Consider the following 24,154-nt stretch of genomic DNA (forward strand, 5'->3'; position numbering starts at 1 on the left):
GCATCGTGAAGAATTTTTATTTTAAAGAGTGAATTACTTCAATAGCCTACCTTACCGTTCTGCCAGTTTTTACCTGGATATTATATGAGTGATAAGAATTAAATTTGTATAGAGTCTGAAGTATGCAGACTTCTTTTGACGGGAGCTGTTGCCATGGTGAATCGTCATTTCGGAGCTTCATTGGTCATTGCTTTTCATAGTCATGGTGCATGCGCTAAACACAGAGTCAGCCCACTCAGAGTTGACTGAATTTACACAATTCGGCTATTCTGAACCCAAAAATCTCTGAGTTTCCAATCTCAGAGTAATTCAATTCAAAATTCAAGTTTTACATCAGAGTTGGTTGAACCTCCTTATTGAAACGGTCCCCAGGTAAAAACTGCTACAGACGGTAACATGACAACGCTTCGTAAACATATGCCGCTTTCCCTTTAAATAATTTGAAACAAAGTCTTGCCGTGGCGCGGGGATTATGGGAAGTGTAGTGGATAGTTTTCAGGGCAGCAATCTCCTCTGCTCAGCGACGCAGATGTGGAAGACTACAATCCCAGTGGCGCCGGTGTTGCCGTCTTTGGATCAGTTTCTGTCGACGTGGGGAAAGCGGTGCAAGAGCAAACAACACTCAGTCTATGGGTGTATGCGCTTGAGATGAAACGAGTGTCATGCAAGAAGACGCGTATCTCTGAAAACAGATTCCAGCATGTGGCTCAAACCCGAAGAGGTGCTTCTCAAAAACGCGCTGAAATTATGGGTGACGGAGAAATCCAACGATTACTTCGTGCTGCAGCGCAGACGCGGATACGGAGAGGACGGCGGCGGATTGACAGGTACGTTAACGTTACCGGGAACGCGCGGATGTCCGTGTTCAAGTACTATACTAGACAAGAAAAAAAGCCTTTGGTTGTTCATTTAATATGTATACAAATGTGATCTCTGTTTCGATGTTACACCTTAAAATACACTTCAGTTGATTTTCCAAACGATTGATTTTTAGTTTGAACCCCAAGTGCTTTTGTAGCAGTTCAAGGGTTAATGCAGCTTGGCAGATAGGTATTTTGCAAGTTTTAATGTCAGTGGGACTGATGTGCTCTTTTGAGTGCTGACGTCACCACTGCGGTAATCTGCCCGTGTGCATAAAGGTACCTAAAGATGCAACATTCCTCCAGATATCATATATTTAGAAGCTGAAGTCTAAACGGGGTTAATACTGAAAATACTCTGGTAAGTCTGGACCGCTAGTTCTCTTTGACAGGAGTTGTTGCGTCACGTTGTGACGTCAGTTTGTTTAGGTTTGAGGTGGTTCAGCATGTTTACTGGCAGATGCTTTCTCATTAGTTAATCTGAAAGAAGGCCGTATTTATTGGTGATACGACTTGGAAATATCTTATCAGTAAACTTATTTTTTTAAGAATATTTTTTACTTACTATATATATATATATATATATATATATATATATATATATATATATATATATATATATATATATATATATATATATTAGGTTATACAATTGATGCACCATTCCAAATTGACTGAGTATTCAAAAATATGAGGATAGATGTAAGTTCATGGCAGGGCCACAGCTGTGTCATGGGAAGTTGTATTCAATTTTAAATCCAATCCTACAATTAAATGCAAATCGGAAGGATGGCTTTACATATATAGGCTTGAAAGCCAACTGAGCTTCTGCATTTAAATGCATTAGATATTTATTGGCATTGGTCGGATGGGAATTTTCTGCAGTGGTAGATGTTTGGTCACTCATGATAACAACTTATTAATAAACTGAACTGGGCTGGATAATGACCCTAACTTTGCAACATCAGCGCTGTTATTGAACTGAGCTGAAACAACGCTGGACTAAATGAGCTGAATAATGAAACCATTATCTTCTGTAAATCCGTTCTGTTATTAGTGTAAAGCTGTTTTGAAACTATCTTTATTGTATACGTGGGACTTGACTTAATAAATAAAATAACAGTTTATTAATAAATAAATTATTATTAATAAACATATTGTCATGCAGTCGCTAGTACAGAGGTATATTTGAGCTGATTACAGGTTTTACTTTAATTAGTGACTGTGTTTTTTCCTTTGGAGTTCATCACCATGGAAACCTTTGCTTCATGGTTAAGGGCCATTAATACACCAGCTTCTTTCTGAAGCAGTGTGTATAAGAAGTGCAGACTAGAGAGGACAGATTTTCAGTGACTAACATTAAATTCCCTGTTAACATCCTGATGTTCATTAAAAACATTGAAAGAAGTAAATCAAGGGCCAGTCAAACTTAACATTATTCTATATTGTTTATTCTAATAATATATGTATGTATATATATGGGTGTGTGTGTGTGTGTGTGTGAATAATGTTTTAATGTTTTTGAAAGGAGTCACTTATGCAAACATAGGCTGCACTTATTTCAACACAAATACAGAAAAAACTGTAATATTGTGAAATATCATTACACTTTAAAATCGGCAACCATTACTCCAGTCTTCATTGTCCCTTGATCCTTTAGAAATTATACTAATATGATGATCTGATGCTCAAGAAATGTGCCTTATTATTATCAGTGTTGAAATTAGTTGAAAATGGCTGCTATTTGAATGTATATAATGACTACTCATTAGAAATAGAGCATATTTTCTCGCTGTTGTATTTTCATATTATCAAATTCAGTTGTAGCTCAGACTGCAGATTTAAAGAAATGTATCAATTGTTTTTGTAGTGTTATGTTTGTTGTTTCACGTCATTGTTTTAGGCCTGCTGGTAGGAACGTTGGACACAGTTCTGGACTCCACAGCCAAAGTCGCACCGTTTCGCATTATACACCAGACGCCCGACTCTCAGGTGTACTGGAACATTGCCTGTGGTGAGAGATGCTGCACCCAGTGTTAATGTGTAAGCGACTCTCTTCATTTAGATCCTTATATGATGTGTGTGTTTGTCTGTGTGTGTAAAGGAGCATCTTTAGAGGAGATCTCACAGCACTGGGACTGGCTGCAGCAGAACGTCATCAGAACTCTCTCGGTGTTTGATTCTGGCGAAGACATCACCAGTTTTGTCCAGGGAAAGATAAGGGTGAGAGGGTTATTTGGCTCCTGAACACTTTAGAATGCTTTTCTTTCTTGTTTGCGTGTTTTGTGGTATCTTAGTTGTTTGTCGAAGCAGCTGGTCTTGGATTGCTGATGTTAGTGACGATATGTCGTGTGTTTATAGGGTCTGATAGCAGAGGAGGGCAAATCAGCCAGTGACGAGGAGGATCCTGAACGCTACCGGGAGGCAGTGCTGCGCTTTGAACGTCTGTTTGGTTTGCCTCAGAGAGAGAAGCTTGTGACGTATTTCTCTTGCAGCTACTGGAGAGGACGAGTGCCAAATCAGGGCTGGATCTACCTCAGCACCAACTTCCTGTGTTTCTACTCCTATATGCTGGGAAATGAGGGTAAGAGACATGCTCACCTGCTTACACGCATTCCCACAAACTCTCAGTAAAATTTTATGATTGTTATGATGTGAAAACAATGCGTTTATTTACAAAAGGATTTTTAATCTGTTGGTGTTAAGCCCCCACATATATTATTATACTTAAAGGGTTAGTTCACCCCAAAATGAAAATTATGTCATTAATTACTCACCCTCATGTCGTTCCAAAACCATAAGATATTCATCTTCAGAACACAAAATTAAGATATATTTTTGATGAATTTGGAGAGCTCTCTGACCCTCCATAGACAGCAAAGCAACTGAAATGTTCCCAGGTCCAGAAACTTAGTTAATACATCAGTAAAACTGTCCATGTGACATCAGTGGCTCAGCGTAGTGATGCTACGAGAAAACTTTTATTTTTTTTAATTTTTTTTTGTGAAAATGAGACTTGACATGAGGGTGGGTAATTTATGACATCATTTCCATTTTTGCTTCATATGTTATGGTTTTCTCCTTATAAAGTGTTATAGTTGGCATCTGCCAAAATCTCTTACTATTTATGGTTGGTGCATTTCTTGCTCAGTGAAACTGGTGTATCCCTGGGATGAGGTGAGCCGTCTGGAACGTACGTCGAGTGTGTTGTTGGCAGAAAGCATCCGTGTGTGTGTGCGTGGAGAGGATCATTTCTTCTCAATGCTCCTGAGGCTCCAGCAGACATACCTGATCATGCAGCAGTTGGCCGACTACGCCATTGTGCGGTTCTTCGACAAAGAAACATTTCATGCTGAACATCCACTGGCCAACCCCCTTCACATCACACAGAGGTGCCTTAGTTTTATTCCTCTTTTACCATTCTTTTTTTTTTACTGGACAATATCTGACTCTACTGTAATCTTTGCAGGGCTCTGGAAATACATGCACGGAATCAGTCATTTCGAGCATTTTTCCGGTTGCCGCAGGAGGAGAACCTCTGTGAAGTGTATGAGAGTTTCCTGTGGGTTCCATTCAGCCTCGTCAATACACTTGGGAAAATCTGTGTCTCTGAGAACTATCTGTGCTTTGCAAGTCAGGATGGTTCTCAGTGCCATCTCATAATCCCTCTATGGGAGGTGCGTATATTGCAAATATTTCTGCGAACTGCAAATAAGTCTGTCATGGAGACTGCCCTTGAGAAAAAGAAGTATGTGTAATTCTATTGAATGTGCACTTGTACTTCAAATCTTATAAGTAGATGTTTAAAAAACTGTACTTCCAGATAATATAAATCACATAAAACACCACCTAAGTGTACTTGGAGTGCACTTTCATGACTATGTTTCTCAACACACATAAGTGCACTTTGTAATAATGTCAAATTGAAAGTTTTACTTTAAAGTACACTTTAAATTCAATATCCTTTAATAGTTTTTTTTGTCATGATAATAAAGCAAATGTAAATATACATATTATAATTTATGCAGTGTGTTGTTCAATATTATACTTAAAGTTATTGTTTTATATGTATTCAATTACAGCTTCATCTGTACAGTGTAATTACAAATATATTTAAATACATGACATATTAATTTTAATAGAAATGACATTAAAGTATATTTTCATTTACCATAAATGGCTGTAAGTGCATTCGGCTCACACTTAACACCTTAACCATATTTCAAACAAAAAAATTGCATATAATGATGTATTAAGTTATACTTAAGCAGGTTAATAAAGCTAATTTCATATAATATACTTTTAAATATATAAATTTTTACTGTTATTAAATCCATTTAGCTTTAATAAAATTGACTTTAATTGCAGTTATTGTGCTGTTGAATGCCCCAAAACAATACATTCATTTTTTTAAAAAAAAGTATATTCTTTAAAAGCAGAATATTTCCAAAATACAAGTATGGTAAGGTGTATTATCTTCACAAGGTTGCAGAATTAGTATAATTGTAAAGAGTCCATCTCAGAAAATTCAAGAGAATTATTACAATAGTCTGTCTAAATTAATCAAGAGCTCTTTGTTTCAACACCTAAGTGGTTTCCATTAACAGAGGATGAAAACTAATTTTGAAATATGACATTTTACTTACAGTATCTAAATGATAAATCAGTATTTCAGTAATGCTGATTTATGTGTGTTTTTGGCATTAATCTATGCCTGCAGGTGTTCAGTGTGGAGCTGCCAGACCGCAGTAGTCGTGCTCTTACTGTTTGTCTTCGGGGCAAAAGAGCTTTGCGTTTTTCTGAGGTTCGGGATTTGGAGCGACTTGCTGCCACCATCCGCAGAAAGTGTGGGACAGAAGGAAGCCCCCAGCATTTCATCAGTAATCCAGTAATTACACTAATATAGGAAATTGTGTTATGGTATGCATATACTTATCATGATAATATATATCAAAACAATACAAAATTACAGGTAGCCTTCAAATTAAAAATATCCCATATTTCATGCTATGATTTTGTGACTGTAAAAATGCCAGAGTAAACTAGATTGCATGTGTGTTTTTCTCTCTGAGGATGAGGAGGGTGTTATGGTGGGGCAAAGTCAAGCCGTCAGCACTGAAGCTCTAATGAACGTCTTCCATCCGCATGATGCAGAAAACCTTGATCCCAAAATGGTACCGATAACCTTATTGCAATATTGGTGTAATGTTAGTTTAGTGAAGATGGTTAATGTAATCAAAACATGTGGTACACTCTAATTTTTAAATGTTGGAGGTCAATGAGATTAATATATTCAATCAGCAAGAGGCATTAAATTAATCGGCAACGACATTAAATGCATTTATAATGCTATATAAGATGGTCATATCAAATAAATGCTGTTTTTTCTATTCATCAAAGAATCTTGAAAAAATGTATCATAGTTTCCTTAAAAATATTGAGCAGTGCAACTGTTTTCAACATTGATGATATTAAGAAAGGTGTTCTTGAGCACCACTCAACCATATTATACTGCTGAAAATTCTAATTACATTTTAAAATATATTCAAATAGAAAAAGTTATTTTTACTTTTTATATTATTTCACAATATTATGTTTTTTTTTACTGTAAAACATTTTTCCTTCAAAATTGTACAAAAATCTTTCTGAGCCTACGCTTTTGAATGATAGTGTATGTTTTCAAACAGTAAGGATCCCACTGTTGACATGGTAATTTTGTGAATGACAGCTGAAGGAGCGAATGAAGGAGCAGTCGTGGCAGATCCATTTTGCTGAATATGGCCGCGGAACTGGAATGTTTTGCACCAAAAAAACACGTGACCTCATTGTACGAGGAGTTCCTGAGACTCTCAGAGGAGAACTGTGGATGCTCTTCTCAGGTGTGTGTTGTTCTGGTTGTGTGCATGTATTTGTAGGTGTGTGTGCTACAGTTTGTACAATTATGTTTGCGTGTGTTATAGGTGCAGTACATGACATGACCTCTCATCCCGGGTACTATGGGCGGCTGCTGGAGGAGTGTATGGGCAGCAGCTCGCTTGCGTGTGATGAGATTGAGAGAGATCTGCATCGCTCCCTCCCAGAACACCCAGCATTCCAGAGTGACACAGGAATCTCAGCTCTTCGCCGTGTCTTGACTGCCTACGCTCATCGCAACCCTAAAATCGGCTACTGTCAGGTAAAAGCACACACACGTACAACTTTTTAATTTAGACTAACACGTGATCTTAGAATTACATTGCACAGTTTATAGAATATCTGATTAATCTTGATCACACAAATTTTAAAAAGTTGACTGCACAATTTAAAGCTGGTGTAGTGTTTGAGGTTCTTGGAATAAAATGTTTGAAAAATTCTCACTTAGCAAACTAATTCCTTAAGTGTTGGGTGGCCATATGTGCCGTTCATACGGGACACGTCCCGGCCAGGATTTTAATTTTGCCTAAAACATCCAGAGCAGTTTGACCAATAACATGCAGGTATTGTACATAATCGACCAATCATGGGACTGCGTGTGAGAAGATGAGATCTAGAGGGAACGATCAAAGCGATTCATATATGCACACGTGTTTGTTTGTTCGACACAATGCTTCAAGTCTAACGAATGAACAAACACGTGAATGCGATACGAAAGCATAAGGAGCCGTCTGCTCTGCTTTTTATAGCTGTCATGAATGTTACACATACGATCAAGCTGCACAGTGCAAATAGCCAAAACATGGCTATTTTAGGCATTATTAAAATCCTGGCTGGGACGTGTCCCGTATGAACGGTGCATATGGCCACCCTACTTAAGTGACTGGTTGTAGCTATAATTAACAAAACAAAAGTAAAATGAAAACCAGCTTAATCTATGGCAATATAGAACATAAATGGAACTGATTTCAAAATAGTTCTCTGTGCAAAACAGAAAGGACATGAAACATAATCAAAAACTTTGTGTATGCAAAGTTTAAGTGAAGAAAATATGCAAAGGGAAGTCTATGTATTCAAGGGATATGGTGGTTGCGTAGAATAAAAAAATGTTTAAACCTATGGAAGCCAAATAATTTTTATTTCTAGTAAATTTGTATATACAGCGATGTCACAAACTCTTCGAGGAACTGTTCACTTAAAACAAAATTCTGTCATTTTAAATACATACTTGTGTTTTTCACTTTATTCATAAAAAACTCCACTCCACTTACTCTCATTCTAATAATAATAAAATTTTTATATTTTATAGCTATATCATATTGCGGTTGAAGACAAGGCATATATAAGACATATATAAGACAATAACATTTGTTCTCTGTATGTCGGTCTGTCCAGGCAATGAATATCCTGACGTCTGTGTTGCTACTGTATGCTAAAGAGGAAGAGGCATTCTGGCTGCTGGTCGCTGTGTGTGAACGAATGCTACCAGACTACTTCAACCGCAGAATTATTGGTAGGTGTGTGTGTCAGAGCTGGTTAAATAAGTGTTAAGGAAACTTTTGGCTTGAAGGGCGCAATGAGCAAAAAAAATGCTCCACATTAAATTGTTTAATCAATGCAATGAAAATAATGACTGTCTATGAAAAAGTATTTACCGTCTAAACTATCATCAATTATAATTTCGTAATTGCATAAACAATATAAACAAAGCTGCATCTTGTATACTGTATATACATCTATCTTAATACAAATAGCCAAAGTGCCAATCAGATGATTGCATTTAAAACATGAGAGATGCAGTGGAATGGAATAAAATCCCCACAAATTCTCAAGAGATTTTTTCTAGTTAAACCTGTTCTTTCTTTCGGTTTTAACCTAAACAGTATCTTCTCTGCATTGAGCTTCTATATTTCAGTAATATTTTGAATGAAAAATGCAACATTAATGCATCTTGTTATTTCAACTGGATATAGGCTAACAAAAGCATTAAATTGCAACAGTGACACTTAGATCATCAAATCACTGCATCTCGCGCGCCACCGATAAGGCTCCCTGACACACACGTAAAATTCAAATACACTGTTTTGCATTTGAATGCAAATTTTATTTTAAATTTGAATAATATCCCTTTTGTTTTTCTTCACATGCTCCTCATTGCAGGCAGGCACTTCACTCATTGGTTGTCTGCTTGTCACTCATAATGCGCCTTTATAATGAAAAGGTGTGAAACTGTGATATATCGCAGGTTATCTGGGTTATCACCCAGGCTTAGAATTTCTTTATGTTCGCATACAGTATTATACAAGTCTGTGTGTGTGTGTATGTTTTCCAGGAGCCCTGGTGGACCAGGCTGTGTTCGAGGAACTGATCCGTGAGCGTCTAACCCAGCTGACTGAACACATGACAGACTTGTCGTTCTTCTCGTCAGTGTCGTTGTCATGGTTCCTGACTCTCTTCATCAGTGTACTGCCAATAGAGAGCGCTGTGAATGTTGTCGACTGCTTCTTTTATGATGGAATCAAAGCCATCCTGCAACTTGGCCTTGCTGTCCTTGACTATAATATGGACAATCTGCTTTGTTGCCATGACGACGCAGAAGCTGTCACAGTCCTCAACAGGTGATTGAAATGACTGTCCTTTTAACATGGCCAAAGCATGTTGGTAGCAAACTACATTGTCAGTTATGTTTTGTGCATTATAATAAAATGGAAAGTGGACATTTTAAACAGTAAAAACATACAGAGTGTCTTTTAATGACAAGCTGCCCTTTAATTGTAAACAGTATAATTTTTTCCAGTGTTTTTTTATTTTTTATTTACAAACTCAACCTGTGCTAAATCAATTTAATCCTTCAGGTTTTTTGACAGTGTCACAAATAAAGACAGTCCCCTGCCAGTTACCGTACAACAGGCTTCTGCAACAGCCAATGACAAATCAGTACAAAAGGTTGACATCAGCAACCTCATCAAAGAAGCATATGAGGTAAAACTACACACTTTAATATACTGTAGTGACCATTAAAAGCCATATTCTTATCAAAGACTTTACCTCTGGTTTTATCAAAACATAAGAGCAGAATGTTTATTATTTTTAAGGTAGTCAAACAAACTGTCTGTACAAAGTGACTAATAAAATGAATCTAATGTCTTTAATGCTTTGGCAATTAATACCTTTACTCAAGGTGACACATTTTATAGGAATGTAAAATCTGAATATGCAATGAAAAGATATACTTTGTCAGAGCACCTGAGAATTCAGCACTTTGGAATGAGGACAACCCCCCTCTAACAGGAGTTCTGGGGGTCAGCAAATGGAAGGCCAGAAACAGATGGTTGCTCAGACTAATGAAGTTTCTTTATTTCAGAAATATGGAGACATTCGAACAGAGGAAGTGGAAAACATGCGGAAGAGGAACAAGCTTTATGTCATTCAGACCCTAGAAGACACAACAAAACAAAATGTAGTAAGTACAAAAGCAATGCCATATACACCTTAATCTTTACTTTCTAAATATAATATAATATAATTCTGCCTTGTAAAGCCACATTCAAAGAGTTTGATTTGATTTAGGGAAATATACAATACCGTTCAAAAGTTCGAGCATTATTTATTAAATTTTTTTAAGAAAATAATTTATTCAACAAGAATTAGTTAAATTGATCAAAAGAGTCAGTACATATGCTCATATTGTTACAAAACATTTCTGTTTAAAAAAAAATGTCTAATTGTCTATCATTTGTGTCTTATTGTCGCAGTTGCGTGTTGTTGCTCAAGATGTGAAGTTCAGCGCTGCTCAGCTGGACGAGCTCTTCATGCTTTTTAAAGTGAGTTAAGCAAACAGATTTCAGTTTTTTTTCAAAATGCAACCGCTGCCACACAAACTGTGTAAGCTTTTGTGTCTTTTGACCTTTTGTGTGTTACAGAGGCAGCACTTCGTGAGCTGTTACTGGTCAGTGTGTAGTCCTGCCCTGCAGAACCATGACCCCAGCCTGCCATATCTGGACCAGTACCAGCTAGATCAGTCGCAGTTTAGTAGCCTGTTTAACCTCCTACAGCCATGGACCGCACGCACACACGCACGCTCACGCTCACTTGCACGATCAGCCTTCCGGATTCTGGACGAGAATGGAGACGGACTTGTGAACTTCAAAGAATTCATATGTGGTCTGGGTAAGAGGAGCCTAACCCAGAACTAAACTGACTGCCCTTTGACCTTTTAACTCAGTACACAGCAGCTTGCTTACAACCTGTCAGATTCATTCAAGAGTATGTGTGTTTGTGTGTGTGTGTGTATATTGCAGATATTCTAAACAACAGATCATTCACAGAAAAACTAAAATTTCTCTTCAAACTTCACCTTCAACCAGGTAAATGAATTTCATGATCTCTGCCACTGTGCTATAGTAAAAGTTTAGTTTGAACATAAGATATGGTTATGCATGGATATGATTAATATCTGCATATCTGTCCCCTTCACAACCTGAATATCTCAATAACCCTTAATAATCCATATATCTGACCCATGTATAACCTTGCATAATCTGTAAAACCCCTCAGTAATGCTTAATAATCTACAAACCTGATTCTAAAAAAGTTGGGACATTGTACAAATTGGGAATAAAAACAGAATGCAATGATGTGAAAGTTTCACATTTCAATATCTTATTCAGAAAACAACATACATGATGTTGACAAATGTTTAAACTGAGAAAATGTATCATTTTTAGGGAAAAAATAAGTTGATTTTAAATGTCATGGCATCAACACATCTCAAAAAAGCTGGGACAAGGCCATGTTTAGCACTGTGTGGCATCCCCTCTTCTTTTTATAACCGTCTGCTGCAAACATCTGGGGACTGAGGAGACAAGTTGATCAAGTTTAGGAATAGGAATGTTGTCCCATTCTTGTCTAATACAGGATTCTAGTTGCTCAACTGTCTCGGGTCTTCTTTGTCGCATCTTTCTCTTTATGATGCGCCAAATATTTTCTATGGGTGAAAGATCTGGACTGCAGTCTTGTAATTTCAGTACCCGGATCCTTCTTCTACGCAGCCATGATGTTGTAATTGATGCAGTATGTGGTCTGGCATTATCATGTTGGAAAATGCAAGGTCTCCCCTGAAAGAGATGATGAAGAGCATATGTTGTTCTAGAACTTGGATATACCTTTCAGCATTGATGGTGCCTTTCCAGATGTGTAAGCTGCTTATGCCACACACACTCATGCAACCCCATACCATCAGAGATGCAGGCTTCTGGACTGAGTGCTGATAACAACTTGGGTTGTCCTTGTCCTCTTTAGTCCGGATGACATGACGTCCCAGTTTTCCAAAAAGAACTTAAAATTTTGAATCATCTGACCACAAAACAGCTTTCCACTTTGCCACAGTCCATTTTAAATGAGCCTTGGCCCAGAGAAAACGCCTGGTGCTTCTGGATCATGTTTGGATATGGCTTCTTTTTTGACCCATAGAGTTTTAGCCGACAACAGCGAATGGCACGGTGGATTGTGTTCACCGACAATGTTTTCTGGAAGTATCCCTGAGCCCATGATTTGATTTCCATTACAGTAGCATTCCTGTATGTGATCCAGTGCTGTCTAAGAGCTGAAGATCACGGGCATCCAGTATGGTTTTCCAGCCTTGACCCTTACGCGCAGAGATGGTTCCAGATTCTCTGAATCTTAGGATGATATTATGCACTGTAGATGATGATAACTTCAAACTCTTTGCAATTTTTCTCTGGGAAACTCCTTTCTGATATTGCTCCACTATTTTTTGCCGCAGCATTGGGGGAATTGGTGATCCTCTGCCCATCTTGACTTCTGAGAGACACTGCCACTCTGAGAGGCTCTTTTTATACCCAATCATGTTGCCAATTGAACTAATAAATAGCAAAATGGTCCTCCAGCTGTTCCTTATATGTACATTTAACTTTTCCAGCCTTTTATTACTGCCTGACCCAACTTTTTTGGAATGTTTAGCTCTCATGAAATCCAAAATGAGCCAATGTCTCACTTTCAACATTTGATATGTTATCTATATTCTATTGTGGATAAAATATGAGTTTATGAGATTTTTTTTACACACAATTTGTAAAGTGTCCCAACTTTTTTGGAATCTGGTTTGTATACAGTGTAATAGTTGGGACAATCATATAATCGATGCACTTCTATCACCCTGATTAATCTATATGTCTGCACGCTTTATGATCCTGTATAATCTATATCTAACCTCTACATCTCTTTTATTTGTAAATTAAAAATTTTGTTAGTTATTTGACACTTTTTTTTCATCCAAATAAATTTTTAAGTACATACATACTTAATTTAATGCCATTAACCTTAGTATTTTTTGGGGAAAGTTGGGCCTAGTGGTTAGAGAGTTTGACTCCTAACCCTAGGGTTGTGGGTTTGAATCTCGGGCCGGCAATAACACGACTTAGGTGCCCCTGAGCAAGGCACTGAACCCACAACAGCCCCCCGGGCGCCACAGCATAAATGGCTGCCCATTGCTCCGAGTGTGTGTTCACAGTGTGTGTGTGTTCACTGCTCTGTGTGTGTGCACTTCGGATGGGTTAAATGCAGAGCACGAATTCTGAGTATGGGTCACCATACTTGGCTGAATGTCACGTCACTATTACTAGCCTGGATCTGTTACTACTAAGATACCAGCACTTGACCTAAATCCCCCTCACTCTTGATGATGTAAATTCATGTAACATGTGCCTTTTTAAAATAATGGCCAATTTTGATAAATGCAGTTTTCTCAATAGCTTATGACAGGTCATGACTGACACTTTTTTGACAATAATAAAAAAATTCGAATAAAAGTAGAAGAATGTGTGCATATTTGCATATTTTGTTTCTTCAGGGACCCAGGAGTTTAAGATTTTACCGTCATCTAGATTTTTTCCTCCGGCTGAAGATCACTCTTTCTCCACTCGTCTTTCTGGTCAGCTTTCACGCTTTTCTATGGCTCCTTATGCCTGCTTTCTTTTCACTCTTTCTTCTTTCTTCTGCATGTGTTATAATGTCAGTGATTTATTTAGTGTAGTTTTAAATGTTTGTGTGTTGTGTGTAGCATTTTTATATGAACTTTAAAGGGACTTGTCTCGCCTAACCTCCAAGCAGCTAGATATCTAGAAACACACATCGTTTTGGTGTTTTAACAAGAAACAGAAACTCAAATCCCTGCCCAGCCTTAAAAGCTTTTAAAATATATGCATGTATGTATCTGTTCAAGCATGTGAGTATCTCTGTTTGGTGGCTGTACATTTTTTCCACTCTTCAATGTAGATTCTGCAGAGGATGGAGTGATCAGAAAATGTCCAGAGAGAGGTGAAGTATTCATCCCTGTCCTCTAATCATGTTCTCTATATATTATCAAACAATATCTAGAAATGAACTATAACGGTGGTCAGGGTCGCTGTGCAATGACAAATAAATAAAACATAAATTTGCACAAACACAAATCTGATGTGTTTTGCCCCTCAGGTCGTGCAAAAGTAGATCTGCAGGAATATCTGAAGCAGTGGCAGGAAGACTTGCAGCGGAGAGAGGAGAATATTAAAGATCTGCCAAGAATTAATCAGGTACACACACACAAAGTGAAATTGTGGTCAGAATTAAATGTGTGCACATCTGATAGTTGTAGTACTATGTAGTGTTGGGGAGTCAGATTCATTTTAGTGGATAGATTTATTCTGTCCAATAACAATTTACAGATTTCCTGCATGGCATTATGGATAACTTTCTTTCTTGTAGCAAAATATTCATTTGTTATGTGTGCCTGTCTATAGCTTTAAAAAAGTCTATTACTTTGTTAATTGTTATAATATTAGTATTTTTTTACTATATTTTTTTTAATTTATAATTTTCAGCTTCCATTCAGACAGTCTTCAGTCTCACATGATCCTTCAAAAATCATTCTAATATATGAATAATAATAAGTGTTAAAAAAAACGTTTTATATGCTGCTTTATATTTTTGTATAAACATTTTTCAGGATTCTTTGATGCATAGAAAGTCTAAAAGAATAAAATTTATGACACCTGATTAGTTGAATACATCCTTGCAAAATACAAACATGAATAAAAAAAAAACTTGAAGCTATAAAGTGACAGTGAATATATAAACTATTTGCTACATATAAACATTTTAACCAATATACTAGTAAAAAATATTGTAAGTGTACTTGTAATAGGAATATGAATATATTTTTAGTATGAATATGAGATAAAAATTCTGAAATGGCACATCAAGATGATTCCTCATGATTATTTGAGAACAGACCCTGGTTTGCTTTGTCCTGATCAGTGATGATTCCACAAGTGCTTTGAGGTGTTTGAGAATAGTTTCATCAGTGTCCATTCTCTGCTCACTAACCTTGTCCAGTGCAGTTCTATCCCTGTTCTCTGGCATGGTCTGTCTCCTCTTACTGTTCTTTGTCTTGAACACACACAAACTCAAGTGAAGATTTGTTTAACTTAAGTGTAATAGAAGTGTAGCCCATGATAACCTCTACAATGATTTGTTGTCATTTCTGGACACATTTGTTCTGGTCAAGCCATATAAATACAGTTCAGTTTAATTAAATAGACTGTATGTGTTCCAGGCGCAGTTTATTGGTCTGACAAAGACCCTGTACGGAGTGTTCCACGGTGATGAGGAGGAGGAGAGTCTGTACCGTGCTGTGGCTCGAGTGACCAGTCTTCTGTTGCGCATGGAGGAGGTGGGGCGGAAGCTACAGGAGACCAGCCCGCAAAAAACACCCCAAAGTACACCCCCCAGCACGGCTCAGCCAGAGACCTCCCCAACATTACCCACCAGCCCTGAGACTGAAACCCTCATTAAGGATGAAGGCGACCGACCTGAGTCTCCAGTCAGTCAACAAGAAACTGCCCTGTCCCACTCTGACATTACCCCGACCTCAACCTCACGCCCTTCTACGCCCACCAGCAGTCCCACTGGAACCAGCAGCCCCATGTTGGACACACCAACAGACACCACCCCCAGCTCACCCTCTACAGTCAGAGACGGGGACTGGAGTTTCTCCTTCGAGCAGATTCTTGCGTCTCTCCTAAATGAACCGTCTGTCGTTCGCTTCTTTGAGCGGGCCATTGACACAGATTCTCGGATTGCACATGCACGTAAAAACCAGCTTAAAGATGCACACTAACACACTATATCAGAGCAATCACAGCAAAACACTGCCCTAAAAGCCATAAACCCTCTCCCTTCCTCTTTCTCTCTTTCTGTGCGACTTTTACAGGTCAGTGTTTATGCAACACTTATTTCTGTTACAGATGAGGAAATCCTTTTATTTATACACAGACATACATATACAGGACAAGTACAAATCAAAGCAACAAAAAAAGGAGAATAGAGGTATACATTTATTCAGATTGCATAGTATGAAGTAAAACGGGGTATTTTGATGTAATATAAAAGATTAGTGTTAATTGTTATTTGTGTAACATAAATGATTTGTGTGAGATATTGTGATATAATGTAGACGAAGGTATTGTGAGGTAATACAGATGACTAAATGAGGTGTTATAAATAATAGTATAAATGGCACGTGTGTTTTGAGATGACGGCATTAAAAGGCTTTGCCTGCTTTATCCAATGAGTAACCTCAAAACATTCCTCCAGCTCATACGAACATGAACTACGTCTGTCATTCCCAGCCTGACCTTGCACACATAAGCACATGTAGGACCATAAAAGGAAGGATGAATATTAGGCAAATCAAAATGCTATGCTGTTAAACCGCAAATGGCTGGAAAAAATATATTACTTGAGAATACATTCAACACATATGTCGCCTTACATTACTTTCCTTGCTCAAATGAGCTGTGAAATGAAAGCATTTTTCTTTATAGGCTTAATTAGGAATGCCGAAATGGTTATGCTAATCAGCAGGCAGAGTTTAGTCTACATCATATCATATTCCTCTGCATTGAAGGTCTGTATTAGGATTTCAGTTTATAGTTATGCAATTGTGATTCACTGAATGTGTTTATGTCTACAAACCGAAATCTGTGGTTTATGCCTTATTAGTTTTGTTTCAGGACTTCAGTACGAATATCACAAGTGCTTCCATTTAACGAAACCTATTTCATCTTTAAACATTTATCACAGTCATTTTGAAGATTCGTTTCCAAATATATTTGAATTTGATCATAAAACGAGAGGTATATTTTCTGCTGTTATTTTACAGATTAAAACAAAATCATACGGAGCATACTGAAATGCTTTTGCAAGAAAACATTTAGAACTGTTGTGCTGTAAATGATATGCAAAGTGAATAAGTATTTGTGTCAGTTCAAGTAGTCAAAGCTGTAAGAAACCACTTCACCCGTCATAAGAGATGTTGTATGATGCTTTAAATGGACCAATGAATATGCAGAATTTAGAAATTTGTGTAAATGTTGAGAGCTTGTGACGAATGCACGAAAGGGAAGTTGGTATTTTGTGGTTCTCCTGTTTGTAGTTGTGTCAGGTCTACACCAGCTAAACAGAGTTTTTCGTTCTGTGTGTACTGAAGTAATTATGTTCTTCTAAAGCTTAAAGGCATCTCCGAGAAGGAAGCCATAGTGCATATTCTACATTTGAATTTACTTAGAATTTTCAAGGAAGTTGTTTCGGTTGAGCTTTTTTGCACACTAACCACCAAAGTCCATAGAAAAACTTCTTGGCATCTTGCAGGAGTTGTATTGAAAGTTAAATTATTAGTGTTTCATGTCAGTGTCGCTCTGTTGCTGTTCTTGCTGAACATTTAATGTTTGCTTCATGTAGGCTACTTCAGGGTAATCGTGTGGTCATTTAGATTTTTATTTGAGATTTTTCATTTATTTATTTATTTATTGTCTGAAATACTTATATTTGTTACAGTCTGTTTGTGCCTCATAAACTGTCAGATTATGAACATTTAATTATAAAATAAAATGTATGAAGAAAGTATCCTCCCTCTCTATTTCGCTAATCTTTATGTTTTTCTAGGACTGAAATTGTTGCCCATCCAGGACGGGAATATCAAGCTAAGCCTTCTGTTACAATGAGAACAGTATAAGCAGGACCTCCACAGCGCTGTCAATAATAGTGTGATCGATCCCAACTGTAGGTGCAGATGTGATCAATGTCAGACTACAGGCATGCAGATAGGTCCCTGACTCCCTGCTGTGATGCTGAAGCTGCCTTGGATAAGTTACATTTTCTGAGGTAAATAACATTTACGTGAACATTGACGAGATGTTTTATTGACCTTATAAATGCTTGTAAATCATATTTAACGTTTCCGTCCATTTATTATTTGTAGCACACCAGCCACCCAATAATCGCAATAAACCTGTTTTGTTACTTTTAATATAATGCAATAAATTAGTTTTTCCTGCTCTTTAATGTGACGTTAAGATCACTCGCCTTAGTTCAAGTGGCATTTAGTCGCAAAGGAAAGGAAAAGAAAAAAAATCTTGGTTGTTTTCATGGGTTGCTGATTGAAGAATTGCATTTCAAAAGTAAATGTGATTGGGGAGGGACAGGTTTCAGCAGAATAAATTATTGGAAATGTCTAACATACATCATCAGAGAGAAGTCTGTCCTTTTACCGGCTGATCGGCGTTAATGATATTTTAATTAAGAATTATTAGCCTACTATTATTATAAATAATAAAACTAATAACATGCATGGATTAATTATTCACACACAAAACATGCATTTTGAAAATTGGCTACATTTTTATTTCATGTCAGCTTGAAGCAGAGGTTGTTGTCTCCCTCTGAGGGAAAGTCTCTGGTCATGTGGCTTTTCAAAATGTAAAAGTCTACTTTGAATAGTCTTCTTTGATAGCCTTTGAAGGACAGAAGACAGCAAGGCGGCTCCCCAAGGGTTTGGAGCAGAGGAAGAGAGGCAATAACAATCCATAACCTCTCAATGACACTTTAAACTTTTTGGATCTGCTGAAATATGAATCAGTCTGTACTCTTGCCTAATGGAACCGATTTAGCCAATCAGTGCTCCTTCCCATCTGTCTGCCAGACCTGTCTCAAGTTTCAAACCGGACACACACACATATACAAAGTGTCTCCGAGTACTCATTTCAGCTCTCTAAGAATAGTCTCCAGTGTTTATTTAAGAAGTGAACACACACATAGCAACTTTGCTTTATATCATTCATGTTTACACGTGTGGACGGTACATTCATACAGTTTTGATTCTCTGGCTAAAAAGATTTAAACAAGCCATAGACACATTGTAAATGCCTGGTAAAGACAGTCAGCCAAGTCTGGATGAAATAACTGTTGTAAGCTGTCGACTTGTAAAATGTGATTAGTGTCGCCACTGAAATAAAATATAAATAAATGAGTTTTCCTCCACAGTCAGTTCCACCATCCAAAAAAACCCACAATATTTAAATATTCACATTTACCCATAAGCTTCCTACATCTTTACTGTTGTTATTTGAAAAGCATTTTCTCCCTTTTCTGACACACAAGACAAAAATGTTTCGGTAAACTATAATTATGACATATAATGTTGGAAGTCATCATTTTGGAATAGGTAAAAAAATATGACAACTTTTCATAATTATGACATTAAAATCAAAATGATGAAAAAAGTTCGAAATTATGACAAAAAATATAATTAAGACAAAAAAATTCCATAATGACTAATAATTAACATTTTTCATTTATAATGATGACTTAATATATCATAATTTCTACATTTTGTCTCTTTTTCCACTTACCATTTATGAATTATCAAAGCAAAGATGATTTAGTCTATGATTCAATCATCAGTTTGTTCAATTATTGATGAAGTTATTGCAATGTTCCCACAAAATGATTTCAAGTAAACCATCACAACAATTTTCATTCAGATACTTTTGTAAATTAATTCTCATCATATGCTCCGTGCCTGTAAGTGAAAGAGGGAATCTCTTGTGTGTTCCGAACTCTGAAAAAGAGAGCCTGGAATCAGTGATGGAGTCTTGTTTCCGTCTGATCAGATTTTGAGGTCATCCATCCTGGTCTTGTTGCTGCTGTAGCGACTTGAGTGGCTGGGCCTGCGTTGCTGGCTTGGTGATCCGGGTACAGAATTAGCTGTTTTGTTGATCTTGACATCTGCAGTGTCTGGTTTCCCGCTGCGCTCTACAGCCATGTTCTCTCGGTTCTGCTTGTAAGCAGAGCGACTGACATGTGGTGGGAAAGTTCCATCGGGTTCTGAGAGGTTGAAGTGTGGCTCAGTGGGAAAGGGAGCTGGAGGTGGTGCGTGAGCAGGGAAATACTGGTAGTTTGGCACGAATGGAACCACCTCACTGGGCACTTTAGATTCAGTGTCGCAGACAGAATGTGAGCGCCTGTGTCGGAGACCTTGGCGGCATTTGGTGAAACCCAGGTGATACATCTCCACCAGGTTGAGTAGCAGAGAGACACAAGCCACAGCCAGCATGAACACAATAAAAATGGTTTTTTCGGTAGGGCGTGAGATGTAGCAGTTGACAGTGTTGGGACAGGGCCATCTGTTGCAGGTGTACAGTGGCTTGAGCTCAAACCCATAGAGGAAGTACTGTGCCACAATGAAGCCCACTTCAAACAGTGTTTTAAAGATGATGTTGAAGACATACGTGCGTAGCAGGACTCCTTCCAGACAGATCTTCCCCTGTTCATCACGAATGGGACCTTTACCAGATTTGGTGCTCAAAAGCGCCTGTTCGTCTGCCCTCCTTGCCTCGTGGCATTTTTGTTTCTGCTCCATGCGCACCAGGTGCAGGATGTGGCCCAGGTAGATCAGTGTCGGAGTGGAGACAAAGATGATCTGAAGCACCCAGAATCGCATGTGAGAGATTGGGAAGGTTACATCATAACATACATTCTGACAACCAGGTTGTTTGGTGTCACAGGTGAATCCGGACTGCTCATCGCCCCAAACCTTGTCTGCGGCGGCACAGAGCACCAAGATGCGGAAGATGAAGAGTACAGTGAGCCAGACTTTGCCCACCACTGTGGAGTGTTCCTGGGCACTTTCCAAAAGCTTCCCAAAAAGGTCCCAGTCTCCCATTACTGTTGTGTGCCCACCTGCAAATACACAGAAAAAATATAGGGTTACATCAATTTTAATTCAGCTAATAATCAGTAATGGTCAGGGTTTAAATTGGGCCAGGGCCGTCCGGGGCTCAACCCAGCACATATACTCCAGGGCTCGATATTAGCGCTTCATTAAGGCCCGACAAGTAAAGTGATTAAAACATCAGCAACCAAAAATAATTATATTGACACCAAATATCAAGTATTATTTGGATTTTATTACATTTAGCGTAAGTGGCGAATAGTGGATATAGCTACTGTATATAATGCATCTATTAATGGGATAAGGTTGCATTACAGATTTATATGCCACAGTTGATAGATAATTTATGAGAATATTGCTTAAGAATAAATCATATTTGCAAAAAATTTAAACACACACATACATACAGTACATACATATATATATTTAGAGAGAGAGAGAGAGAGAGGGGCTCTGTGCGTGTGTAAGCTCGAAACTATAGCCCCCCCCCCCAAAAAAAATAAAATAAATGTAAAAATATATTTATTTTATTTTTAGCCTATTTTTGCAAGACATCCCCAAACAGAGGTTTTAGTCAGCTTACTCCTGGGTATAAAATTGTCCCCAAAATATGGTTAAGTATATAAATACTGTACACAAAGACACACATATACACTAAGATACATATACTATCAGAGGGGTGCAAGGTTCTTTGTCATGTTAGAGGGATGTGTTGTTATATTTGGTCCCGTGGCCTGAGGTTTGACTGACGTCTTCATGTCTGAGCATGACCTGAAACAGGTGGATATACTCGACACCTACACACACACATAAGGATCTTCCAACACACTTCATACTTTTTGTATGGCATTATGTCAGTTAGCAGATTCTCTTAAACTAAAAGTTAAAGTGTCTTAACTTTTCAAAACTTTTAAAGTTATAGACCCCCAAATATAATATTGCCCTTTGCGAAGGGGCAGCTATATATTTAATTTATAGAGAAAGCATTTAGAAAACAGAATAAACCTTTATTATTACTATTGTTAATAATAATATTTTTATTAATTTTTCTCTGAACTTTTCCGGAATTTGTCCCCGGACCTTAGTTTGACAAACTTGCCCTTTATGTACTTAGATTCCAATAATAAAATTCTAAAAGAATTTGTACATTTTATATGTATTAGTTTATTTATGAATTTTATATGAATCTATTTTATTTAACTTAGCATTTTTAGACTAAAACACACACACACAAATTGTATGAATTGTATGAAGACCATTAGGTTTTCAGATACACTCTAAACACTAAGTATTTCGCAACCAAAATGCACACCCTTTCTCAGATAATCACCCACACATACCGTGATTAGTCATTCACAAATAAATACACACACAGTCATATATAAATGAATCACATTAGTCATTATACTAAATATAGGATCCCTTTTGCTTCCCAAAATCTGATGGATCTGACAATCATTTCTACCACTAAGCCATTATTTTTACATATAGATCCATAGATTGATTCATGCTGGTAAATGAAAGCAATCAAAAACTGTTAGAAGTGAATACAAGACAGAGATGAATCTGAAAGGTGCAGGTATGTATAAGGGTCAAAGTGTGTGAGAGTCAGCTAATTCTATAGCTTGAAACTTACCTTTCTTAAATGTCCAGCTAAAATGATCCCCTCATACATAAATAGTAATAAGTCTACAAGTGAAAACGCGGTGCTGCACTTCTTATGTCACACATTTCGCTTTCTACCCTTCTCCAACACTGGCTCAAACAGAAAAAGAGAACTGTCCCATACAAATACACTGAATATATATGTGTGTGCATGTATGAGTGTGTGTTGAGGTTAATTTTGGCAGGGAACACAATCCCTAGGGAGAATTTGGAAGAGTGTACCACCTGCCTTGTTTCTCACAGCCTCTCCGATGAGTGACAGCTGTCAGGGCCAATGGCAGAGCTCACAGGACACAGTCAGTTAAGCAGATCCATTCCTCTCTTTGAAGGAAAGCGACTGAAACACATCTTTTTTCTTTCCATTTAGTTTTTTACTTTTTTAAAAGTGTAACAGAGAACAAATAGAAGTTAGAGAGCAAAGAGGTTTACAGACAGGAGACAAGTCTGTGTCACTCTGCTATGTAATGGTCTAACAGAGAAAAGGGAATATTTGACATCTCTAAGCCCAGGTAAAGCAGACTGCCTGTTGACAGAAGTCCCATGACTCAAAACAGGTTCATAAAATAGTTCATTCATTCATCGGATTGGCTGATAAGTGGGATGGTGTATATATATATATATATATATATATATATATATATATATATATATATATATACTGATGAAAAATGGCACTGAGAGTGTTACTTTTACCCCTCTGGTGTTGTTATTTCTGTGTATTACTCTAAAAGTGTCATGAAAGTATTCCTTTCAGTGCAAAATGTATTTTAAATTTATTTATTCCTTCCACCACCCGACGATATCCCCAGTTGAGGTCAACAGGTGCCCATCTCCAATGTAAACAGTGTTGGTAGGGCACCCCCTCCTGAGGCATCGAATGGTTTGCCAGAATCTCTTTGAGGCCAACCGATAGTCTTTCTCCATGGCCTCACTGAACTCCTCCCAGTCCCGATTTTTTGCCTCCACGACTACCCAGGCTGCAGTCCGCTTGGCCGGTACCAGTCAACTGCCTCCGGAGTCCCACAAGCCATCCAGGCCCGATAGGACTCCTTCTTCAGCTTGACGGCATCCCTTGCTTCCAGTGTCCACCACCGGGTTCGGGATTGCCGCCTCGACAGGCACCGGAGACCTTACGGCCACAGCTCTGAGCAACCGCAGTGACAATGGAGGTGGAGAACATGGTCCACTCAGACTCAATATCTCCAGACTCCAACTATCTCCATGATAGTTCTACTACAAATAAAATTAGGCAGGTGTTTTTCAAAAATGTTTGGTTTCAGTAACCTGGTGCTTTATTTGCGTGTGGACAAACGGCCAAACTGCATATAAAAAGCTACGGTTTTAAAAATAACTGCATCGTGTGGAAAGGGTCTGAATCTGGAGTATAGGCTACTTGTGCAATTGAATGGATAACTTACTCCACCCCAAAATTAAAATTTTGTCATTCATTACTTACCCCCATATCGTTCCAAACCTGTAAAAGCTTTGTTCATCTTCCGAACACAATTTAAGATATTTTGGATAAAAACAGGGAGGCTTGTGACTGTCCAATAGACTGGCAAGTAAACTTCACCATCAAGGTCCCAAAAAGTATGAAAAGCATCATCAGAATACTCCATCTGCCATCAGTGGTTTAAACTTAACA

General features: G+C 37.8%; 2 protein-coding genes across 3 annotated transcripts; one reads left to right on the top strand and one right to left on the bottom strand.

Moving 5' to 3' along the window:
* Window positions 1-538: 538 nt before the first annotated feature.
* LOC128011506 (TBC1 domain family member 8B) lies at window positions 539-17,738 on the top strand. Of its 2 annotated transcripts, XM_052593987.1 has the most exons (21): window positions 539-827; window positions 2,764-2,874; window positions 2,965-3,083; window positions 3,222-3,444; window positions 4,012-4,252; window positions 4,330-4,537; window positions 5,581-5,748; window positions 5,933-6,034; window positions 6,589-6,739; window positions 6,821-7,035; window positions 8,169-8,286; window positions 9,106-9,391; window positions 9,629-9,755; window positions 10,138-10,236; window positions 10,529-10,597; window positions 10,697-10,943; window positions 11,075-11,140; window positions 13,645-13,725; window positions 14,070-14,111; window positions 14,268-14,365; window positions 15,388-17,738. In XM_052593987.1, exons 1-21 carry the CDS (start codon window positions 701-703, stop codon window positions 15,949-15,951), a joined length of 3,462 nt encoding a protein of 1,153 aa, XP_052449947.1. In that variant the 5' UTR covers window positions 539-700; the 3' UTR covers window positions 15,952-17,738. The 2 variants fall into 2 exon arrangements, with proteins under 2 accessions (XP_052449947.1, XP_052449955.1); XM_052593995.1 differs by lacking the exon at window positions 13,645-13,725 and having other exon boundaries at window positions 540-827.
* A 1,903-nt stretch (window positions 17,739-19,641) lies between these two features.
* On the bottom strand, window positions 19,642-22,644 carry LOC128011696 (gap junction alpha-3 protein-like). The gene is made up of 2 exons (XM_052594379.1): window positions 22,481-22,644; window positions 19,642-20,852 (listed from the first exon to the last, which is right to left on the bottom strand). Exon 2 carries the CDS (start codon window positions 20,833-20,835, stop codon window positions 19,780-19,782), a length of 1,056 nt encoding a protein of 351 aa, XP_052450339.1. The 5' UTR covers window positions 20,836-20,852; window positions 22,481-22,644; the 3' UTR covers window positions 19,642-19,779.
* Window positions 22,645-24,154: the final 1,510 nt, after the last annotated feature.

The sequence above is a fragment of the Carassius gibelio genome, chromosome A5, assembly GCF_023724105.1.
Source record: "Carassius gibelio isolate Cgi1373 ecotype wild population from Czech Republic chromosome A5, carGib1.2-hapl.c, whole genome shotgun sequence".
NCBI lineage: Eukaryota > Metazoa > Chordata > Actinopteri > Cypriniformes > Cyprinidae > Carassius > Carassius gibelio.